Source organism: Brachionichthys hirsutus, chromosome 12 (genome assembly GCF_040956055.1).
Source record: "Brachionichthys hirsutus isolate HB-005 chromosome 12, CSIRO-AGI_Bhir_v1, whole genome shotgun sequence".
NCBI lineage: Eukaryota > Metazoa > Chordata > Actinopteri > Lophiiformes > Brachionichthyidae > Brachionichthys > Brachionichthys hirsutus.
This window is the reverse complement of record NC_090908.1, coordinates 1,879,746-1,904,680: the sequence shown is the minus strand read 5'-3', so window position 1 is coordinate 1,904,680 and position 24,935 is coordinate 1,879,746. Positions and strand designations below refer to the sequence as shown.

Sequence of the window (24,935 nt, the reverse complement as noted above, 5' to 3'; positions counted from 1 at the left end):
TCCTTTTTAATTTTTAATGTAACTCTGCATTAATTGAAATAAACCACACTGTGCAAATTGCAGTTACCGTACTAATGTTTTTTTGGAATGAGATTTCCACTGAAGGTAAGAACAGAATTTTACACCACAAAGTAAAGTCTTACCACAATGTGAAAAAAAAAAAGTTTTAATGATTGATTCCTGGTGTGTCATTAAGTCTTATTGTGAATACTATTAGGTATTATTTACAACCATAAATGAACAATCAGTCACATATCACCTTGCATCCATGCATTTTGATTAATTTGTGGTTGAATGTCTCCATTCAGCAAATGGACTTTCCTAAGCAATACCTGGGCATGGAGCCATGTGGTATGAACAGAAAAAAAGAATGATTCTCGGAAGTAAAAAAAACCAAACAAACAGATTTTAGGCATTGATACAATATGAGAAAGCAAAGTTTACATCACCGATAATCATATTTTTTCCATTTAAAGTAATCAGCCTTCAAATATCTGATTTATCTAAGACTGCATTTCAGATAGGCGCATAAGAATTCACATTACATGTCATAGATTATTTTCAGTTAACTTCACGAATCCACTATCACATACATAAAAAAAGAAATGAGAGCAATACTGTCAAAACTAACAAAGAAACAATTCTAGCATTTCCACATATTCCTGAGGTCTTTGTTTTCTTAAGGGACGAATTTGAATCATAAGAGCGAATTCAGGAGGATGTATAAATGGGCAACATGCTGAATAAACATACGTGACCTAATTGATTATAATCTTCCCTTCATGTAGCTGAATATTTACATGACTATCCTGTAGATAAGCAATTTTGTTTCATGTTAAGAAACTTCACAGGGAAGAGATCATAGTGTGAACAGGAAACAGGAGCAAAGCAGATTTGCAAGTTGTAAATCCTGGTTGGGAATTCTCAAAAGATGAGGTCGGCATCCTCTTGACAAGGGCCTGAGGTCAGCACGACATTGTCCAGACCAATTTCTCCTCCAACTCCTCTCCCACGCCGAGCTTCAAAGACAATCTAAAATACATCCAATGATATCATTGCATCTTAATGTGAGGGGAAAAAAATATCCAGTATCATTAGCATTGTTCTCGATGAGTGACTCACAGATTCTGGGGCCTCCTCTTCCCAAGCCACAGTGAGGAACTCTGTCTGCCAGCGCTGGTCTCTGCTTTGGCTTTGCTCCCACACTGGGTAAACACTGTTATCCAGCAGCACCCTGAGGGTTCCCACATAACGATCCGTCACCAGGTAGTCGAAGGTGAGGCAGAAGCTGCCCTGCTGGACCCGGTCGCCGAGGAGCAGCTTCAGCTTGGCTACGTCCTCCTGGTCCCCAATGAGCCCACTCATGGCCATGTAATACTCAGTACCTGAACGAGGTTATGGTCGTGGATGCATGAAACAAATCTAACTTTGAAGAAATCTATTAATAATTATCTTACCATCGTCATGGTAAGCTACGCTCCAGTCCATGTTGTCAGCCCTGTCTTGGAGCCACTCACATTCTCCCTGGTCAAAGTTACAATCCATTAAAAAGTCTAAAAGGTAAAACAAGAGGATCACATCAACAAATGAGCCACTCAGACATTCAATATATGATCAAGTCACATGCAGTAAGTACTGGTAGATGTTTTATTACCTTCCTGAACTGGCGTTATTTGGATTTCTTTGACTTCTGTGACTGGGCCAAACACCGATTCAAAGTCCTCTGGTGCTGTTTGGAAGTAGAAAAAAAGGAAATCAGCATCTGTTCATTGATTTTCAGCTAAATAATAGAAAGCCAGTCATTAGGTACATGATCTATCATAAACTGTTTAAAACTCTTGCAGTAAACCTGTCAAGAGAGTTGAATGTCAAGATTCAACAAGAACTAAAGTCATTAGTGAAAGTAAAATATCCTGAGTAATTGGGCAACTGAGAAAATGAAACTGCTAAATGTTATAGACACCAAATGAGCGAAAGCAGACATATTAATTATTTTGTTTTTATTTAGTTCCTCGTTTTTAGGAGCATTTTGTCAATGAATGGGTCTAAATGTGTGTGCTCTTATTAAACATTTTAAAATTACATAGTAAAGAGATTTTCCACAATGAAGCAGAAGCCAGAAATAGGCTTTCAACCGACATGTGTAGACTTGCCCTGCTGTCACTCACGTCTTCAAGAAACAACCTCCCACTAGTTTAAAGGTCTTGCAGCACCCAAGTGACGGCTGTGGCTAATGAACCTGCTTGGCCATAGTGGGTTAGTGCCATAGAGGTCCAGCCTGCTGATGACAGACTATCCCACGGGAATCAAGCCTGTTGGCACAACATCTGTTATGGGGTAAATATAATAAAGGGCTTGGAGACTCCGTTGCCTCAGGAGATTGGACGCCAGCCCAGGATGCGTTGCATCACTTTGCTCTCACATGCCATCAAACGAAGATTCCTCCCCGGAGGTGATGGATGTCTCGGGGCCTGTCTCCTCTTGCTACCTTACCCCCCCCTATAAATATCAAGATCAGTGATGACATGTAACCTCATTCGTGGGGCTTCTCGCTGAGGTGCATACCGGTATATGGCCACACTATCCACACTTCACTGCAGCCACAATGTCTTCTAATCAATAGAGTAACTGATATTCCTTTCTTTATTTAGTGAAGGCTACATCTATTGTCCAGTAACAAGATTGATTGACATATAAGGAGAATTATGCAGGTCTTATAGAAGAACCTGATCTTTCCAAGGACATGATGCAACAAGTCCTCTCAGACGAAGGTCTTAGACTGATCTGCTGATCTAATCACAACATATTGTGTTTGTCCAGCTGATTTTCTGTCTGTGGTTTATACATCAAGGCAGCTAAACGAAAGAACGCTTACTGAAAACATCTCCTCTTGGATTGAGCTGGTTGTCCTCCTCCTCCTCTTCTCCCTCTTCCTCTTCATCAGGAAATTCCTCTCCCTGTCTGTCTTCAGTCGTGCTGCCAATGTATACGTCTCTGTCATAGTCAAAAGGCTGCTGGAGGACCCCCGGGGGTGGGGTCGCGACTGGATCGGGGATAGCGTTTTTGATGTCCTCGTCCTCGTCCAGCTTACCTCCCAGAATCACAGACCCGAACTGAGAGTCTGGAATGGCTGCAGGCAGGAAGAGGAACCTCATCAGACAGGTGGAAAAACAATCATGGCTGGGACATGGCTTATTTTACCAGGCTGCATTTGATGTTGTTTAGCTCAGGGGTGGGCAAACTTTTTGACTCGCGCGCCACAATGGGTTCTAAAGTTAGCCAGAGGGGCCGGGCCAGGAACAGATGGATGGAGTATTTGTGTAAGCTAATATAAATGACCTGCAAAAGCCATTACATGAAAGGATTTGGCCTTTTACAGGTAGCATTAGAGGGAAAAGGTCAAAGATTGCGGTTTAATTATAATAACACTTAATTTAATGATATAATTTGGACAAGTTCGGCGGGCCGGATTAAATAGCCCAACGTGCCGCATATGGCCCCCGGGCCTTAGTTTGCCCATGCCTGGTTTAGCTGCTGCTGTCTGAGTTCTACTCCATGCAACTGAGGCATGGCAGCAACAATGATTGAATGTAATTATAACGTATATATGTAAAGGAAGGCCATGCACAGGATTCAGGTTCTCAAATCAAGCTGCGTGTGCTGACGACATGCAGCATTTTCAGCCATGCGTGAGGGAAGGCGTTTGAGGAGGGGCTGTTGCATGGCAGGGAGGTAGCGGTGAAAGCACAGTCTCAGATTCCACACCATCTCACCATTGATGAAATCATCTGCACTGCCCTTGTCGCCATTCCATGACCTCAGATAAAAAGGCTTTACTATAAAAAAGAGATTAAAGGCATCTTCATTGAGGCTGAAACCTCTGGCAAATTTTCTTCATGCCATTTGGCGAGACAAGGCGTCACCTGCTATCTGGGTCCAAAGAGGACAACACAACTCGTCCTGCTCATTCTAGAGAAGGGTTGGCTACCTATCAACATTATATTTATACAGCTGTGTTTCCAGGTTGTGGCTTTCTGCAAAGATAACTCGCGGCCGGAAGCAGGAAGCTAGACGTAGTCGAGTGACTCTTCTCACCTGGGAAATTAATTCATAACTCGGGGTAGCAATTCTTGGACCTCACCAGAACATTCAAAGCCATTGCCTCTGAAGCCGGACTTGCACCTGCACTTGTAGGCTCCTCGAGTATTCAGGCAGTCAGCATGGTGGCTGCACGTGTGCGTTCCAGCTGCACACTCATCGTGGTCTGGAAGTGGAAGAAGCCTATTTGCACCTTTGGATTTGAATTGAATGTAAAGATTCCCTCACCTTGAATACCTTACCTACACAGTCATATTTCCCGTTAACATATTTCAGATCGTAGCCCTCCTGACATTTGCAGTAGAAGCTTCCAAAGGTGTTCACGCACTGTCTGTTGTACGGGCAGAGGCTCTTCTCAGCTGCACATTCATCAATATCTGAAAGGAAAGTTAAAGATGTTTTGATTTTGTTTCGTTTAGATTATCTACATAGAGAAAAAAATATCGGGAGCTTCGCCGTCCAGGTGCTCATGACCCCTCCCTGTCTTCCATTAGCCATCACTGCTGATCTGTGTTTGATGGAGAGCTGGGCGAGGCAAGAAGCATAGCTCTACCTGGTGAGTGGTGTAATTAGCTGCTTAACACAAGGGCAAATGTGCACAATAATATGACAAGATAATATTAAAGTTACCGTTTGTAAGTCACCTGTCATGTGTTCTATACATGTACTGTGTGTATAAATATATATATCGACCTCCAATCATGTCTCATCTATGAACTGAGTTCTCTGTTTGACACTTAATGCTGCTCACCTACACAAGTCCTCTCATCCTGGCCAAGCTGCAGCCCCACGGACGGGCAGATGCAACGAATCTCCCCATGAACGTCCTCACAGCCGTACTGACAGTGAGCGAGAGAACATGTCCTGGAATCTACACACAAAAAACACATTTGAGTATGCAATTCTTCATAAATGTGTCTGCTTAGGTCTGTGTGGATAGTAGCACAGCATTACTCACTGGCGCAAGCTCCATCAGGCATTAGCGTGTAACCGTTGAGACAGTAGCACTTATAACTTCCATAGCTGTTCATGCAGCGATGCTCACAGGGGCGAGGTTTAAGGCCGCACTCATTCAGATCTGGAACAAGACATGGGTCGCACCTTTTCTAGCAGCCTGTTAATAATTTCATGGAATTTGTTTTTTACCATGAAGTGTTTGGCAAAGTGAGATATCAGCTGGAAATGAAATGATCCTAGACCCACGTTGACCCACATTTTTCAGACCCACTTCATCGAATCCGTAATCCCTACCTTGATTACACGTTTTTCCGGTGTATCCTGGGAAACACTTGCATTTGTTGGGGCCAACACATTCTCCGTGCCTGCAGCCGTGCTCACATTGAGCTGGTAAAACATTTAACATGGAGAAAACACCGCCAGAATGTCAGGAGCGTGATAATGATGGAGCATAGAGTAACCACACATCTCTGTTATGCAGGCTTTTCGATCTGGAATAACTTCTTCCAGATTTTTGGGGTTAGGAATATGCCTTTCATGAAAGGAATAACAGTTGCTAGGGCATTGTGTATTATACAGCAGGCTTCCACTGCAATTAATTTTTATAGCTATCATAAAGCGGCCTTTGAATCAAGCTTACCCTCACACTGCCCTTTGCTGTTTTTCTTCCAGCCATAGCAGCACTCCAGCCTCCTGCCATAGCGACACACGCCCGCCTGGTTTCCAGTAAGGACTTGTCTGTAATGCCTTTGTAGAAAAGCAGAGAAGTAAAGGGTGACATCTGTAATTTCACTTTCTGAGCAAAGTTTATATCCCACCCTGTGCAATGCATGAATGCATTTTCCAGATGACAATCAAACATTGATGCATATAACACATGTAGTATAGATATTCCCAATTTATACCTATCCTCTGCTTCCATGCTTGTCTTGTATATCTTTTGTGTATTTCTAATATTTGAGCCAACGATGGTAATCTGCTAAAATAATAATGTCATCTCGTGGGCTTGCTTAGTTATAAAAGTGAGGCTCCCTGTGGAACAACAGCCGGCTGACAGGATGTAGGATGCAAATGGGGAAAGACACACAATCACACACTTCCTGCCCTGCACACTGATTCCTCATATTCAACCACTTGTCATTCTTTTAACCTTGATCTTCAGCTGACTCTGACTGACTGATAATCCCTGAAGTCCGAGCAATGGTAAAGTTATTGTCAGTCGTGGTTAACATGTCAGCTTTGCATTTAAAATAGCCTGCAGTGCAGAGCTGTGCAGGAAATGAAGATTTTATTTGCTGCTTTTAGCATTATTGGGTATGTTGAGCTCAGTGCTCTTATATATGTTTAGGGGTCGCGGGGTAAAATCCCAACGTCAGCTCCAGGGGGGCTGGAGGAATCTGAGACCTGGTAGAAATCAACCAGAATAGTTCACAGGAGAGGCTCCAGAGTGTGACAGGTGCTGCGCTACATTTAGCTGAGGTGCAGCAGTGCCTGCATGCCATTTAAAAACAACAGTTTTTACAGTTAAGTATTAAAATGCAATTCAAGGCAAAGTAACAGCAGCTTCGTGTTACTCATCGAGCTGCTCTTAAAATAAAACCAAGTGAAGGAACGATTCAAATGGAACCAACGTTTGCTTTGGACAGGACGTTGGCCAAACTTTATATTAGCCAAATATTGTTGGTGACACTTAAATCAAGTTCATTTTACACTTGCTGTGAAATATGTCAGAAGAGTTCTACTCAATACATGATAACAAATGTAAAAGATCAGTCAGTATCAACAGTTACGCCTTCCTCAGAACATCTGGTAGAACCCAACCGTACAAAAACAACACTGTCGTAGTATTTTGACTTACCTCTGAGCATCCGTGGCTCCAGAGCAGATGTGGAGCAGGAGACAAAGAGCCCAGGCTAAGGTGAACGGCTGCATGTCTGTGACTGGGAACAGCTTTGCTTCCCACGGGGCTGACTTGGGTTGATGGGAGTTCTGATTTCACCTCCTGGGGGCTTATGCTCATTAAAATGCAGACAGGAACTGGTTTCACGAGACACGTCGGATTTCATGTAATTCCAGAGCACAAAGACAAAACGAAATCTCATCCAGGGGGAAAGAATTATTGCGCTCAATAAAGTCCAATAATTTGCTTCCTTTTCTTCTTCTTTGAAATCCCGGAGGTGGGTTGATACTGAAATGACACTACGGAGTTAGGGATAGGTTGTGGTGGGTAGGAGTGGGCTTGGAAGAGGGGTGGGAGTTATGTTTAGGGGGGCTCCCTTCTCTTCACTGAAACTCTGTACAAGACCACATGGTGGAGGAAAACACACACACACACACATAGGCTGGTAAATTTGATCATCCCCTTAAAACCTTTATAGATTTTTGCTAATGAGTAATTTTTAAGAAATATTTTTTTTAACCTTAGCAAAGTCCCCTCAACAAGCATCGCAAGTCCGGTTTATGGATGCTGAGCAGTTCAAAGATGTTTCTAGGCGGTATTACTCTATGATGAATCATTAGTTCATCATAGGTGCAGAGGGTAGTTGTCATGGATACGGCCCAAATAGGTCTTGAACCTTAGAACCTTTAGGCACTTTGTTGGCCCCCATGTGGTTGTTTTCACCGTGCTGACCTAGTTTTTGGAGCTACGCCGCTGGTGTAGTATGGGTTATGTAGTATGTGACATCTGAGGGGTACTAAATGTCTTTGCATGATGAATTCCTACTTTAAGAAGTAAACATGGCTGATTTGAATATTCTTTTATGCTTTGGGATGACGACTTTTAGGAGCAACCAACCAAGGGTTGCAGGCTTTCTTCACAGCTGACATTTTGGAATGAAACTGTAGAAAGACGAGTGTCACTTATAACGTTAACAACGTGACAGGGAGCCAGCAGGAACAATACCACGGCCATGAAACTAAATCAGATGCACGGAATTCAGCCGTCAGTGTTTGGATTATTCACACCCCCTATGGCGACATGAAAAATGTTTCCACAAGGGTAAGAAGTTATAGAAATAACTTCTAGACGATGCCATGCCAACTTTTTAAAAACCTTATATAAAAATAAAACAGGAGTATGCTTCTGTAATTAATTATGTGTTATAATAAGCTAAATGCAGAACTAAAATGACATAACATGTAAACTGTATTCTCATAAAACAATGAGGACAACGTGTCAACTGCCTGTAAGTTGTTTTGTCAGCTGTGTTTTTGCAGTCAGCTTGATCGTAGCTGTTTGAGGGCAGCACAGTGTAACGGAGCTGCTTTCTAGCATCATGCATGTCGTTTGTTTCATCGTAGGCTGTCTTGGATGTCATCTGTACCCCGTGGCTCTGTGTGACGCAGCATCGGTGTGGTGGAGTCGTTGGGCTCCATGCTGATGAATTCTTGCTGCAACAGCTCCATCTTCTGCTCACGAGGAAGCTCTGACATTTTCATCACCGCTCCAACTTCCAACATTGTTTCTGTGCAGCTCAATGGCGTTTATGTGAGCATAAATCAGAATATTCCCATCTGAAATACAAGGAAATATTTTAATTCTTTATTTTTAGAGCTAATAAATGTAAGGATTGTTTCATTTATGATAGTTATGATGCAATAGTTACAGTATTTGAAGTAGCTAGAGATCACCCCCGCAGTGGGCGGAGCCAACTGAAGTGGGTTGGGCCTTGGGAGGAGACCCAGGGGCAGATAGGTGTGTGTGTGTGTGTGTGTGTATACACGTGGCAGAACATCAGAATCTTATCTGTGTCAAAGTGTGCATAAAATATCTCTCAGTGACCTCAGAAATGAAAATCTGCCTTCTTTACATTTGCTCGATTCTCTTTTCCTCCAGGAGGGGAAGACATAGTTCAGTACAAGTTAACATGTAAGTCAGACAAAGGCAATAATAATAATAATTAGTAGTAGTAGTATGTTTCTAATGATAAACTAAAACTAAATGTCCTCTCACTGGATAGCCGATGTGCCCCAGTGACCCAGCTGGTCTGACTTATCGGGACTGGTTTCATACACTCTGTATAGATCTGAAGTATTTGCCAATGGAATTTTACAGCAGTTGTGTTTTGTTGTGGGCTTTGTCTCATCCTGTCTGCCTCCTTATATTCGGTTTTGGCGCCATGCTCTGAATGCTCTCAGGGTACAAGTTGAGGCGTGCCGTAAAGAGAGGTGGCTGTTGCTGGCTGGGAGTCTTACTGGCTGTTTCATGGTTACGTTTTGAGAGCAAGCAGTTTGTTTCATCACCCGAGGGCCAGTTTCAGGTCAAGACTTGACTCGGATAGATCGTATCTGCTGCTGCTCCTCCGGCTCCTGGTTGTTAAACTGAATGCAGGCAGTGCAGCGCTGCCTCGATGCATGTGCAGCAAGAGGGCTTGCCAACATTTTGATATTTACTCATGCTCATTCGTAAACTACAAGACTGCACCCGGAAGGTGATAAACTTAAACCGAGGCCTGTCTGTGTCAACAGAATGATCTCTTTTTTTTTTTACAGTGGTGGATCCTGTGACATGGAAGAGCTGATTATAATGTTGAGGTGGATCCGGATGCAGATCAGGAATCTTTTTTCCAACATTGTGAAATAGAGCCTCTTTTTCATTCAGTTCAAGTCATTCATAGAAGATAATAAAGCCTCCAACAACATTAAAATAACAATTGTGCATAAGTTAATATGATCTAACTGCCCAAATGCAGCTAGAGCAGGCATGGGCAAACCCAGGCCATATACGGCCCGTTGGGCTATTTAATCCGGCCCGCCAAACTTGTCCAAATTATATCATTAAATTAAATTTTATTATAATTAAACCTCATTCATTTGACCCTTTCCCTAATGATACCTGTAAAATGCCAAACATTTCATTAAATGTCTTTTACATGTAATTTATATTAGTTCACACAAACACGCCATCCATCTGTTTGTCGCCCGGCCCCTCTGCCAAATTTTAGAACCCATTCTGGCCCGCGAGTCAAAATGTTTGCCCACCTCTGAGCTAGAGAGTTCAGGAGATCATTTATTCATCAGTTCCGGCTCAGCCCTGCTGGGAGGAACTGAAAAGTCTTGTGACCCGTGGGACAAAAGGACTTCCTCCGTCTGTCTGCAGAGCAGAATAGAGACAGCAGTACGCGACCGAAAAGCTCTGGCTGGCGAATAAGAGGGTCAAACCAAAATCACCAACCCACTGAGGGCTAGATCCAGAATCACACCTTCATCACAAACGGATCCAACTCTCATCACAGCAACTCGTGCGGCTCAGTGTTGTGTCATATTTGCCTTCTTCAGTTGTTGAGGTTTATGGGACGATGCCATTGGCTGAGGAGAGCGGCTTCTAGTTCGATGATGTCATCGTTTCTGTGATCAGCAACGCTCCTTCTCAAAATACCCTCTGAGGACATTCATACCCTCTGATGCCCTCACCGTGCTCCCTGAGACAATGGGCCAAGACTTTACTATAAAAGGAGAAACAAGACTGTTGAGAAGTTATTTTGAAACTGATCCGTGTACACAACCACTTCCTGCCAACGCTCCCTCTAAGCTGATGCAGTCTTCGCGCAGCGAAAATCTCTGCAGCGCACAAAAACAAAATCCAACCTGAATTGAAAAAAAAACAAACACGTAAAAATTCATGCTGTGCTACTTTTCAATGTGAGCCAGTCAGTGGCCGCTGACCGGCTGCTGCAGCCAACGATGAGTCGTGTGCGTTTTTACGCAGCTAATCCACGTCCGCCGCCACAGGTGTTTGAGCGAACACAGCGGCGTGGCCGATGTGGAGGGAAGACGCTCTTAAGATGCGACCCTTTATAATGATGACAAGGCGAACGGGCGGTGACGTCATCTCAGCACGCCAGAGTGAAAAGGAGATGCGACTCTTTAACACTAGAACTACCAAGGCATCCATTTTGACTGCTTTATAACTTGGTTTAAAAAAAACTATGTACCAATGGGATCCTAACTTTTCCTAAATGTGTGTATATATTATTATAACATTGTTTTATTACTACCTCGAATGACCATAGCAGTCAGATTGACTGCATGCGTTTTACGGGGCGTCATGTGTCACTCTTTGCTGCATTGTCCTGCCTTTCACCTGCTCTATTGTCTGTTTGTTTTTTAGGCTCTGTGAAGCTAAAACTTATAGCTTCACTCTTAACCCAAAAGAGACGAAAATGACAAGTAGAAATAAAACAAAAGTTATGGAGGCTTCAGCCTTGCTTCAGAGCCTTGGTGAGGAAGACTCTGATGCACGGTGACCAGTCGTCCCGCATCGTGTGGGATTGCACAGCATTTTTATCTCAAATCCGGCATCACGCAAATAAGCAAAGCAAATTGGCATCGCAACAGCAGAGTGTCTTCAGTAGGCTGGCCGCCCCCTCAGCATTTTGTAAAGTTCATAATAGTTAATAATTGTCATTGTAAAGGTCTAATGATGATACAAACATGTTTTAAATGTTTATAATAGTTAATAATTATCACTGTTAAGGTCCAAAGATGACACCAACCTGTTTTGAAAGCAGGATACATTGAAAGATAACTTAGTTTAATGAACTGTATTAAAATAGCATCCAGAAATGGTCTTGAAGTGTTTGAACCAGCCGATGCGTATAAAGTCAAAGCTGCAGGCAGGCGAGGACGTCAACCTGGACAACGTGTCCAACCGTTGGAGACGTGAGAAGGACACAGAACAAATTTGGTTATATGCTGTATTTTGCAGACGAGGAGTTCCACATGAATGAATGAATGAATTTTATTTTCTAACATGTATAAAAAGATGTAAGTATTTGCACATACAAAAGAAAGAAATACTGATAAAAAAAACAAAAGACATAACAAAACGCAGCACATAGTTTGAAAAAGGAGTCGGAATAAGTGGAATATTTAAAAATAATTCCTACCCCTTTGTAACTATTATTCAGTTTAGAGCAAAATAGTTAACATAAATACTCATATTAATAAACTATAAAATACTATCATATACAAAGAAAAACATATACTCCTCATCATCCACAGTTAACACCCTTCCTCCTTATACAAAAAGAAATTGTACCTCCCTTGCTTGTTAATTTTATCTGATTTATTTGTTGATTTTATCTCTCATTTTTATGTTTTTTTATACTATTGTGCACTTTGAGGTTTGCTTTCAAATATAAAGTGCTTTCAACATAAAATGTATTATTATGATGTTGCTCACATTTTTCCGAGGGTCCGCTCAGGGACTTTGTGTGTTTGCTCAAACACATGAAAATTTAGAGGGAACATTGCTTCCTGCCCTAGGAGATTAGACAAGCAATGACTGTTCTGCAAACAACACTGGCTGCTGTGAAAATGGGAACTTCATAGATACTGAAGTAAAGTGCTAAAATGCACGTGAACGCTGCCATCAGAGATCATGAAGTTTTAAAAGGAATGTCGGGAGACTACTTCCTGTCTTAATTCACACTTCATTCTCTGTCTGCTGCTTTTGAAATCCAATGTGAGTGACCGGACTAGAATCCGCTCTACAATAATAGATGTGACCTTGAGACATGCGTTTGACTCCAGCCCTGACGAGACTCATCTTTCATACCTGTCCACGGACAGGAAATCCCTCTCCTCGCTGTGCAGCTTTCTGATATTTATACTATCCAACACACATTTTAATCCTTTCATAGCTTCGTACATCCAGATGTATCTACTGCACACGGATTACACAATGACAGCATGACAGCTGATAAGTGATGCTGAACCAGGACCTCCAGAGAGACGGACCGTGGGGGGGGATCCAGAGGGAGATCACACACACAGACACAAACGCAGGCTGTGGTCTCAGCTGCTGTCCCACCATTAACACTCATTACCCTCGCCGAAGCGGAAGCGAGGGTATTGCAATTGGGTGCGTTTGTCTGTCTGTTTGTCTGTTTGTTTGTTTGTCTTTGATCCGGATCTGGATCCAGATTCTAGAATTATTTTTACATCTGGAATCGTGCCTGTGCTGTAAACTGCCACTTTAAGAGGGAGGGACACGAATGGCATGATGGGAAAAAGAGTCCAGAAGGAGTCTTGTAGTACATTCCGGAGCAGCAAGCTAGAGCAGGTTTGGCCCCTCTGATCCGGAGGCCCTGTTTACTGTCTCACAAGATCCAATAGTCTTTTGGAGGCGGGGTCTGCAATCTCTGATTGTCTTTCTAGTTAGTAATGCAGCAGCAGGCACAGGTGAGCCACGCTGTGAGGGTGGCTCCATTGGCATTGATGCAAATGTTTCAATAATATAAGCGATTGATTATCACACCAGTCCAACCAACCATCATATTTATTGCATACATATAAAATACACATACGTGTACTGAGTATGTTATGGTATTTTGCTGTCAACTATTTAGAAGAAATCTCAGTTTTAATCTCAGATAAAGAGAGAGGCTCTTAACAATACCTTTAAAGTGTCGCTGTTGTTACGGCAAACTGGGGTGGCTCTTTGTGTTACTGAAACGAACAAGGTTTCAATCTCCCAGATTCATCATTGCAGGGACTCAAAAGTCAGGTGTGAAACATGTAGATGAATACGACAAGTTTCTATGCATGTGTCCTCTTTGTGTCGCCTGAATTGACATGTACGTTTTCTCCATTTATAAATGGGCCCTATAAGTGAGCAAACTACAATGTGGTCTGATTGTTAACGTTTGTGCTGCTTCGGACTCTCCTTCTGCTTGTTCACACACACACACATGCACATACATGTGAAAAACACTCACCCATTTATTGCCAGGTCACCTATTCTCGGACTTAACGAAGGCCGCAGCTTTCGTTGCCACGCTTTGCAGCAGCCGCTGCCAGAACAGATGCAGATGCGGTGGGAGTGTGCCTGATCTGGTGATAGCATCGCAAATGCAAACACAGCTACAGGTCTGTGCGGAGGAACAAACTCCACACTGTTGAGACCTGCTGAATGTGGCTGCTGGGACAATGAAGCACTGAGCGAAGGGCATTCCTCGGATGCTGTTCTTCAAGCCTCGCCAGGTGTTTGGCAGAAGAGATCATCTACCTTCAGATAACTTCACTCTGCTCCATGTCGCCTCTTACTGCGAGATACAAATGCAAAGAGACAGAATATTGTGTGTAGTGTTTACTGCCACGTTAGTCATTTTGTTGTGAATGTTTGCCGTAATGCAAAAATAGTTCCTGACAGTTATATTCACATAACGAGTGTGGAAATGTTGACACAGTCAATAGAATCGTGGCGTCATCATTATTGTGCCTTTTGTCTCGACATGAACGTGCTCTACGTTCATTTTGCATGTGTTGAGCACACACGAATGCATGCTGCGTTCCTGCACGACAATAATCTGCAGCGTTATTTAATGCTTAAAGTGCTCCTTTTATGATCGTGACTTGCCTTAAACAAGAAGTGAGCTTTATTCGGGCACTTCGGTCTCTGTTGCTCCGCCGGCACACGATTTAACTGTGGAGTTCTGTCTCTGCTGCTGTTGGACCACATCCTGTTTCTCACGTTTGAAACTTCTCTCTGCAGTCAGACGGATTCCCAAACAAGCTTCTGCAGCAAACAGCAACTGTGCATCCCACTGTCGACAGCACAGGCTGCGACGGAACGGAGCTTCATCAGGTGTAGACTGATGACAACACTGTGTGATCATCAGTGTTTATATCATCATGAGGACCATTGCATGATCAACACTTTAATAAAATGTAAAAGTTATTTTGCACGTGTCAAAGAGATGCTAACATGCAGTCTAGAACGCTGCTTTGTAAGAGAGAGAAAAATCAATGTGACTTCACAAGCTTCATTATCCTGCAACTCTGAGGATTAATCAGACGCATTATCCTGCTCTGGTGCAATAGCAGACACCCTTTGGAGATTTGAAATGTGTGTAAAAGTGTTTGCTTAGAAATGTGTGTGAATGGTTTGTGAAGAACCTGTATTTTGTTCCTCATTCATTTGATATAATCATCTTCATTTATGTGGTAATAAAAACAAAGTGCCGTGAATACCTCCGGGGAGTAAACAACATTTTACATGGATGTCCAATAGCAGTAAATGGTAACTGTGTACAGAAACATTCTAAAAAAAGTGTACATTTTTTAAACTTCAGACTAAATCTGTGACAAAGCACCTCAATATGAATGTAAACACCAGAGGACACAGAAGAAACAGCCGAATAAAAAGTCATATATCCTCACACGTCAGTGCCCATGTTGTCAAACTCTACCCTTCAATCGCATTTAACTGTTGGCTTCAGCTTTTGCTAGGAAAATATATTCAAAACACAGATCTATCATGTTACAGATTTTCATAACTCTCTAATTACGGCATCTGCTTCATCGTCAAACTGAAAACACTCACTTCCAGTTTGTCACCACATGATCGGCCTCACAAAATGACTATATTCCCCTTTGAACTCATGCACTGACATCTTACTTCACACTTCCTGTGTCTTTATCTCTACTAGCATGCAACACGCAATTCTTCCTGTGCACCCAGACACACTGTAAGCACTGTGTGTGTGTGTGTCTCTGTGTGTGTGTGTGCCATGCTCACAGCTAGTGAACTACAGAGCTACCGAAGTTGCATGCACACGTCACATTAAATCTTATCAGCAAAGTTGGGTCGTGGTGATTGTGAATCGCACAAAGTATTTGCGGAAGTGGAAAGCTCTTCTCTCTTTGAATGTGTTGGCTTTGTGCTGTGAAGACTGTCCAACGTTTCACTTCCTCATATTGTGTGTGGTGTCACGGTGTATTCACTGAGGGAAGAAGCTCGAACACAACATTCCTTCTTGACTTTTTTCTCTTGACTGTTCCAAGAATTTGAGAAGAAGTTTTGTAATTGACATTTTACCCATTTATCTGTATTTGACTCACTTCTGTTTCGCGTATAGCTTCCTTGGCTGCAACCCTTGCGATGTAACTCTGTTGGACGGGGCTTTGTCTACTAGTTTGTTTTTGATGGACACGACTCTAACTCAAATGTAGCAGCTCTCCTACAATTAGAAACCTCTCAGGCAACTCTGTGTTTACGCTGCCTTTTTATTATTATATTGCAGGTTCCAGATACGTTTTTAGAATGTTCTTATCTGTGAGAGGTTCGCTTTAAATATTTGTGCGTTCCTGTTAATTTGCTAGCTTGTTAGTCAGGTAGATAAATATCCCCCCTCAGTGAGCAATAGTAGCTTCTGAATAGCCTCGTTTTCCTTGTGCATTTATCAGAAAGACCAATCAAAAATATGTTTTATTCCCTTGAAGAATTGAGGAAGTGATTGTCTCACAACAGTAAACGGCTGGCTAGCTGGGATGGCCGTGCTCCATGTAAGATGAAGTCCCATTAATGCATTATGTCTTCCATTAGAGCTAACACTGGCCACATTGCTCAACACTGTGTGAGCTGAGTAGCATTCTTATCTACCAAAGAAGAATGCAAGGCTCTGTGCAGACCTGGCAAACATGCTCTGGCAGGTCAACACTTTTTCCAGCGGGTGTGATGCATCCTGTTGACTTGCATAAAGTGAAGGAAACAACTTAAAATCAATCTCTACTTTCCTTCTTTAAATTATGCATTTATTTATTTACCCCCCCCCCCCCCACCCCCTCCGCCTGGGGATAAAAAGTAACAATTACCTGCAAGGGTATCAATATTATTCCCTGAAGCAAAGTAAATGCATTTATGTTCTGAACAATCCTGCAATCCCTCTGATCATGTGTTGAAATGCTCCGGTCTGCTACCATGGAAACGATGTCCACGGAAGATGAATCAGGCATTTATGTTTTTGCCTGAACTTGAGGAGGAATGAGTTTCGCCGTGCTGCTGCGAGCGGCTGAGAGCTCCTGTCACGTCCTCCTTCGTGTTAGACTCCTGACCTGTAGGAACAAGCCTTACTTTCCTGCAGGAGTTCCTGTAAGACAGTTTTATATGAACCTGTTTCTATTTTATGGTGCACTTCAAGTACTGTATTTGAATAAGCAGCACTGCTTGTATTTGTAAATATGCTTTTATAAATTGGTTGGATCCAGGGCTTCTATGACTACACGACATGTATGGAGAGATGATGTTTCTCGGCTGGCCTGGGAACGCCTCGGGATCCCCCTGGAAGAGCCGAAGGAGGTGTCTGGGGGGGGGGGGGGGGGGGGGGGGAGTCTGCAAATCCCTGCTCAGACTGTTGCCTGTTGACTGTTTCACCAGGTTAAAATTGACTTTAGGTTAAGGAGACGAGTGAGAGTCTGAGCAACAAGCTCTTCTGCTGATATTAAAGTGCAGCTGTTCTGTTCTGGAGAACAAACTAGCGTTGTAACTCCCGCCCTTTTCTTCTTCTTCTATTCCTGTACTTCAGAATGAGACGGAACCAGTTTGACCTTTTTCCATATTTAAATAGTTAATTTGCCGGTGAACAAACAGTGCAGCTCTTTGGGGGCTGTGACTCTCCTGCAGTCTGGACATTTACATGCCATCAGTTATTTATGTAAAGCCGACCATTTGATTTGTATTTTGACACAGCTTCACAGGTTGTGCTGCGTGCGGAGCCGTGACCTGAATCCAGTACGGATTATAGCTGGCACCTACCTGCCGCCCAGCAGGGGAAATTACCCGTACAAACGGGGTGGGGTCGAGGTTACGTGATCAATCTTGCTTGTTTGTGCACAAGATATGTAGAAAATGTTATTAACGCCTGGCAGGGCCGTGATTAGCAGTGCCACCGCACAGCAGAAAATGCAGCGTTCAAATGTGCAAAAAGTATTTGAGCCCCTCCTGATTTCTTCTACAGTCGTGCATCTAAAATGTGTCAAATTTCACTTTAAACAAAGGCAACCTCAGTAAAGACAAAATATGAATTTGATGATAATTCTACTTAACTATTCTGCATTGTGAAGCTAAATCCAAAAACTGCATTAATAGCTGGTGTGTTCAAATCTAGAAGATATGAGGAAGGAAGTGCGTAAACCAGTCTACTAATGGCTCCGTGCAAACACCGAGACCCACCGATAGACAGTGGATGTTGCCATGTAACTTGTTTTGTATGGGTACTTCCACATAAGTTACTTTTGAGAGTGTTTACTGGCATTAAATGTTTGCTTTGTTGTATCTCTGAATCTGGCTTTGTTGTGGCTTGACCTGGAAACTACTTCCTGGTAGAGAGATGTTGGCAGCGGTTTGTGTTTTCACCCGTATCAGGTTGTTGGGATTATCAGATGAAGGAGCAGAAACTGCTGCACACATTTCCAGAATGGAATTTAGGAGAGGCCATAAAAAATAACGCTTTAATCTTGAATGCAGATCCAGTATTTAACAAACAAATACAGGATCAGGTGCATCTCATACTTCCTTCAGTTTCCCCCGGGAGCAACGCACGTCTCTTAGGAAGCAGCTTCAGGATTCGCGTGTTTTGGACTCAACATTCAGTGACCTGCGGTTCTGAACTTAAGCACACTGTTGGGAAGGATTCGTACTTCCACGTGCAATTAAAGCTTTCAACTATAACCCGTCATTAATTCTGATTTACCTGCAGAGCACGTCGCTGCGGGTCTGAGACACGCCCCTTTGAGGAACGCCCTGGACGGGCTGCGAGTACGACCACTCCCCCAACATGCGGAGATTGTGCAACAGAACAAACCCAGTTCCACGAGGACAAAGTTTCCCCCCCCCCCAGCGTGACGCACAGCTCGGCGTTCGGTAAATTTATCCCGGGTGATTCTACTGGGCCGGTGTTTCTCCCAAGGCAAGTCCAGAACCAGTTAGCTTTCCAGGACACGCCAGGATTATCACAAACACTTTCCCTGCAAAACCACCGGAACCGGACGGCTGCCTCAGATTACGAACCCGGAGTTGGTACTCAGTGGGTTCTTATCAACGAAGTGGGAACACAAACGGAGTCAGAACACAAGAACATTTTAAAGTTTTATTTTGCATACAACTTGTGCAGCGAAGATTTACAAGACTGCCCCCTTTCTGGATCCTCAGCCAGCCCGGATCGGACTGCCCCGGCTGGACTCATGATTCCTTCTCCTGCTGAATAGCTACGAAACAAAGAAAAAAGATTTAGTAATTAGCACCGAAGTTCGAGAATAGAAGCAGTTTCGCTCAGGCGCACGACTCACTCTCTTTCGTCGGCAGCGTGTTCTTCTCCTCAGTTTTGGTAGGCTTCATTTTGGACTTGTCGAACGCCGTGACTTCTTTCAGGTCAGGTTTGTCACTCATTTTTGATCAGGCTCTAAAAAGACAAAACAGTTTAAAGCACTCAGGACCCACCCGGGCTTCCAATTAAGCCCCGAACAGCTTCGTTTTCAGTAAACATGGCGACTCGCGAACATCCTTGTGTCGGAGAAAGAAGCGGAGGAACCACCGCCCTGAAAAAACAGCTTCCCCTCCCCGCCATTGGCGAGACTTCAGGGGGAAACGCAGCTGGAACCCAAATTAAACGTCGTGCAAATACTGAACCGACATTATTCAGGTTTCAGACTGAGCCTGAACAGAACGTCGTGATAAAGTTATTAATCTGACGGCTTTCAGGCGCGCCTCTGACGCAGCACGATGAAACTCCGGAAAACTAGTTCCTCACATTTCATCATGGTTCAGACCATTTTAACACAATCCGACAACTGAGGCTTCAAACAGCCGCTACGATTAAACACGAAACGTTCTACACGCGAGCAAACAGTCAGAGGATCACTCACCGGAGTTCTGGAAACTACGGTGTCGGTAAAGTCAACGTCTCCTTAGCGCAGGAACACGGCGACCGTCGTGGCGCAAATCCCAGATTAAATACTGCGCAGTATGCAAACGAGCATCTGACGTCACACGGGCGGCTCCTAAAACCGCCCACGACCGGCGAGTTCAGGGAGGTATTCGACTATTTAATAGGAATGTTCGCGTTATTTGGTTCAAAGCGACCAGAATGTAAACTTGTGGTTTTGAGTCAAAATAAAAAAAATGAAAATGTTATCTCAGGTTAAAACTGTATCAAGGGCGACACCGTGTGGCCAAAATAAGGTAGTAACCCGGACCAGGTCAGACTGGACTGAAACATTGAAGGAGTTTATGTTTTTACCGGCGTTTATCTGTCTGGCTCTTAGCAAGGTAAAAATAAATTAATTAATCGGAGTTTATTTTTAAGTGATTTTTGAATCCATATCCAAATATTTTATCTTTACCTCATTCTGCATCAGATCCAGAAGGCATGTTGCACGGCAGTTCATATCGGACCCCTTTACGACTGTGATTTTTGGTGAGTGAATTGAATGCATATTTTACAAGTAAATGGGAAAAGCCATATATATATATATATATATATATTGTATCCAGATGGGTATCTGGGTTGCTCTCAAAATTTAAGTTAGGCCAAAACCCAAAAGCAGTTTTTCCGTCATCCTGCTAACAAACAGACAGACAGACAGACACTGTAAAAAGAAATAACCTCCTTGGAGGAGGTAACAAATCTGTTGACATGATCCGATGCAGAATTGACTCAGCTATAATATGATGCTTGTTAGAAACAGGCCGAAACACTAGTGTGTACCCTCTCGATATCTGCAATCCGGATCCAGATGAAATCTGGTAAAATAGAGGTCTCTGAAATTTTCATCAAGATCCATCGGTAACCTTCTGAGTTATCTTTGTAACAGACAGACAAACAGACAGCGGCAGAAAAAGGTTCAAAATATTGAAATATTTATTTCTAAGACATTAAAAATATTCTGCCGTGATTTAATAGAAGTTACTGATTCGACAAGAGTTCCACAGACGGTTCAGTCAGCATCTGAAGGAGATCCGCTACAAACACTTCAACGGCAGAATCCCCCGCTGTGGACCGGCCTGATGTGTTCAGGGTTCAGAGCACAGGCCACTAAAACCGGTTCAAATATCTATCTGAAATATCCAATAGACAGAGGGGAAGTGTTCTTTCAATACTCTGCAGATGGATGATGATGATGTTGTTGCGTTTCCTGGAAGTCAGGTAAGAATCATTGATACTGATATTTGATATGACAAATTTATAACCTGGAAAAAAATCCCAAACAATCAGAGAAACTAATGAGATGTTTAATTATTGTAATAAATCACATTCAATATTACAGTAAACAAATATGAAATGATTTTTTTTTCTCATTGTAAGCAGAATGATAAAGGCTCCAGGTATTATTGCCCACATTGTAAAGCTATAAACGATTCACAGGCAGCTGATATTGATCTGCAGTACTTCAGTTGTTGCTGAAGTACTTTGAGTACGTCTTGTTGCACATGAACTTGTTGTCGACCCTGATCACATTTCTCAGGTTTTGCCAGAACCAGGGCTGTGCGGCGGGCGTTCTCGGCCACTCCACCACGCTTGCGCCACACACCCTCTTCCTCAGGCGGAGGAAGTGAGAGTACTGCAGCACTGGATCCAGCAACAGCACCACGATCACGTCCACATTTTCATCAAGCAGTCTTTGGTGGGCCAGATACATTGCCAGCTTGAAAGTCCCGGTCTTGACATAGCCCTCTGTCAAGACGAACAGAGTCTTGCGACTGCATCGGATGCTCCTGGTGAGGTTATCCACCAGCGGCACGCCGAGCGGCCAATCCCTCTCCTCCAGACACAGAGGCAGATGCCTCTCTCCCTCCTCCTCCAGCTTCACTCGTAGATTCTTCATCACCCACTCACAGACGTGTGGGTCGCTGTTGTCGTAGGTCACAAAGACATCATAGATGCTGTCTGACGAGCTCAACGGGCCGTAGCCGCTCAGCTTTGCTTTCACATAGTGCAGGACATACGAAGCGTCCCAGTAAAATAGGTGAGCGACGGTTGCTGCGAGCATAAAAGCAACAACGAAGGAATACGTGAGAATGTAGACTAACAAAGCCTGATTGTCATTCACACACTGGTTGATGTCGAAGTATATCAGGGCGTGGCCCTTCTGGTTGGCTGGTGTGTCGCAGGTCACCTGAGTAATCAGTCCAGGGATCTTTACATTCCGCTTCTCGAGCCACAGAATGAAATCCAAAGAATCACAAGTACACTGGAATGGGTTTCCCTGCAAGAGCAAAGTCTGGAGCGCGCTCGCGGGTCTTGGTTGGAAGGTGGATTGATTGATGGTGGTCAATAAGTTCTTGTCAAGACTGAGAGTGTGAAGACTCTTTGCGTTGTTCAGAAATCCATTGTCCAAGTGGAATATGGAATTGTGACTCAGATCGAGGAAAGCCAGGGCGTTGATGGTGTTTGGGTTTATAACTGCCACTTTGTGTAAAGAGTTGAAGCTCAGATCTAAAGACTGAAGCTGATGGAAGAACTTCAGCTGGTCCCATGTGAAATCCGTGAGCTTGTTGTGACTCACGCAAAGTGTGGTGAGGTTGCGTGGCAAATATTGGTAGACATCATTTGGAATCTTTGCGATGCCGTTGTAGGAAATATCTAAAATGGTCAAGTTTGTGAGATTCCTAAAGAGCATCTTATACAATAAGTCTGTTTCTTTCCAAAGCTTCCCGAGGTGATTATGTGCAAACCGGAGTTCTGCTAATGAAGCGCTGCACATCTGTTTTGTCGTTAGCGTGTGAATGAAGTTGTAACTCATATTCAGCACCCTCAGGGCAGGCAGATTTTTCATGAAATTTAAATTATGAGTTATCCCAAAGGCTTCAAAGTAGTGAGGATTGTGACTGAGGTCCAGCACTTGCAGGTTCTCCAACTCTCTGAAGGCATAGTCGTAGGCCAGATCAATCCTGTTGAACGACAGGTCCAGGTATGTCAGATTTGGCAACAGGGAGAACTCTGTTCCATTCAGGGCTGCAGAAAATCCATTTCCCGAGAGGTTGAGACATGCAATATTTCCGTAGCCTTGGAATTGATTTGGAGAAATGAAGAAAAGGTTATTTGAACTGAGGATTAGCGCCCGCCCGGCGTTCAAGCACTCCTGCTTGATAAGTTGGTGAAATATCTCATAAACCAAGCTGTTCGGATTGATTCTGTGGAGTGGTGAAACAGGAAGGCGTGACATCTGATGGAATACCTCACCGAGATGCAGGGAACTTTTCACTGGCGCTGGATACAGCCTGTTTTCTGCAAGGTAAGTAATTTTCAAATGGGACAAATTGTGGAATATGGTGGAATCGGAGTGAATAATGAAGTTTGTCCCCAAGTTTAGCGTCGTCAGATTTCTGAGCTGGTACAGAGGACTGAGTGTGTCTGGGCCGATGTTTTTGAAGACCAAACCCTGTAAATGCAAAGTTTTGAGTGACACAAGATATTGAAAGTCTTTCGAAAGATTTAATGTCTGAGGATAGTACTGCAGTTCAAAGTTAAATGAAATATCGATGTTTTCCAGCTTGGGAAGGTTCCTTAGAAATGGTGCTTCTTGGCTAACTGTTTTAAGCAAGAGGTTGAATGGCAGTAGCAATTCTCGAAGCTTGCTCATCCGCTCAAACCAGGGGGCTTTCATGTGTTTCAGGGAATTCCCTCCCATGTTCAGCACCTCAAGCTCTGTCAAACTTTGAAATGCTTGAGAGTGGATGCGAAGAGAAATGTTTTGACAAGGGACACACGGATATGGGGCGTTTCCACATCTTGGACAATTACCTTGTATTTTTAGGATTTTTAAATTTTTTAGCCCGAGCAAATCGTCTTCATTAATGTACTCTATTTGGTTACAAGCCAACTGCAGAACGAGCAACGACTGAGGCAATCCTTTTGGAACGTGAGTTAAGTTGTTGAAAGACAAGTCCAGTTCCTGAAGTTTTTTCATGACCATGAACGTGCCGTCGACGATGGTAACGGATCTGCGGCAAGGATGCCCGGAGTAGCAGTTCTTCGTCAGCCATAAATGTGTCATGCTCGATAAACCAGCAAAGCTTCTGTTATCCAGCCACGTAATTTTGTTAGAGTTTAGTTCCAGGATTTCCACACTGGAAGGGAGATTGCTGGGAATTTGATCCAGTTGATTGCCAGACAGTCTCAGTTTCTGCAGGTTCACCAGTTTCTTGAAAGCGTTCGTTTTAATGATTATCGGTCTGCATTTGTTTGCGCAGTTGAGACTGAGACGGGTCAGATTCAGGAGGTTAGAAAACGAACTGACTGAAATATTGCCAATGAAATTATATGACAAGTTGAGCTCCGTTGCATTGCTGGTTATCCCGCGAGGAACTTCACGCAGGTGACGTCCTTTACAGTCAAACAGGATGGTGGAGTCGTTGGAGGCCGTGACATCACACGGGAACTGAGCTGACATCCATTCAGGCTTGCATGCAACAGTCTGGATCCCACAATGGCAACACAGACCGAACAGCAGCAAGTGCATCCAACATTTGAGAGTCTGTAGATAAAACTAAAATTAGTCACATGACATAAATATCACAATATGTTCTAAGCAGGCTGTGGAAACAGATATTTTCTCATAAGCAGTCGCCGTACATTTGGTATTCTCTTAAATGACATTACACTGTTTTACAAAACACTTTCTGTCAACAGCTACTGATAATTAAAACCTCTAATCCTAGAGGAGACAATGACTCTTTAGAAATATACCACAGTCCTCCAGCAGGTGGCGGTAGTCTCCAAGTTAAGCCACAGCCCTTCCGTGTACAGCCTGTTCATTCACAAACATAGGTCGTTTAAAGTGTTTCATTATTCAATATACAGTCTGTATCTATCCGGCTTCTCATTGGAGCCCTGAGCTTTACTGCGAGTTAAATATGACTATTGCAATTAATAAATGGATTACGTTACAATATTTCAGTCACGCACATTACGACACCTTTCAATAATTTAAAACAAGCTTATATCTGTTTGAGCGAAGTGTGGCTGCACATCGAGATCTTGTGAAGACCAGTCCAGCAGCAGGCGACTGCTTATTAAGTGAATAATACTCTAATGGGGGACAATATAAACAAATGAAATAAAGATATATGACATAATGTTTCACCCACACGGATG

The 24,935-nt window shown here is 43.2% G+C and overlaps 2 protein-coding genes across 2 annotated transcripts; both read right to left on the bottom strand.

Moving 5' to 3' along the window:
* Nucleotides 1-924: 924 nt before the first annotated feature.
* On the bottom strand, nt 925-24,300 carry LOC137902212 (toll-like receptor 8). Its single transcript, XM_068746283.1, has 13 exons — nt 21,240-24,300; nt 10,039-10,045; nt 5,696-5,802; nt 5,350-5,442; nt 5,057-5,176; nt 4,850-4,969; nt 4,341-4,475; nt 4,142-4,264; nt 2,876-3,130; nt 1,655-1,729; nt 1,458-1,553; nt 1,123-1,385; nt 925-1,032 (listed from the first exon to the last, which is right to left on the bottom strand). The coding sequence occupies exons 1-13, from the start codon at nt 24,298-24,300 to the stop codon at nt 925-927; spliced, it is 4,563 nt and encodes a 1,520-aa protein (XP_068602384.1).
* On the bottom strand, nt 18,916-19,807 carry tmsb4x (thymosin beta 4 X-linked). Its single transcript, XM_068746289.1, has 3 exons — nt 19,705-19,807; nt 19,129-19,241; nt 18,916-19,047 (listed from the first exon to the last, which is right to left on the bottom strand). Exons 2-3 carry the CDS (start codon nt 19,226-19,228, stop codon nt 19,022-19,024), a joined length of 126 nt encoding a protein of 41 aa, XP_068602390.1. The 5' UTR covers nt 19,229-19,241; nt 19,705-19,807; the 3' UTR covers nt 18,916-19,021.
* Nucleotides 24,301-24,935: the final 635 nt, after the last annotated feature.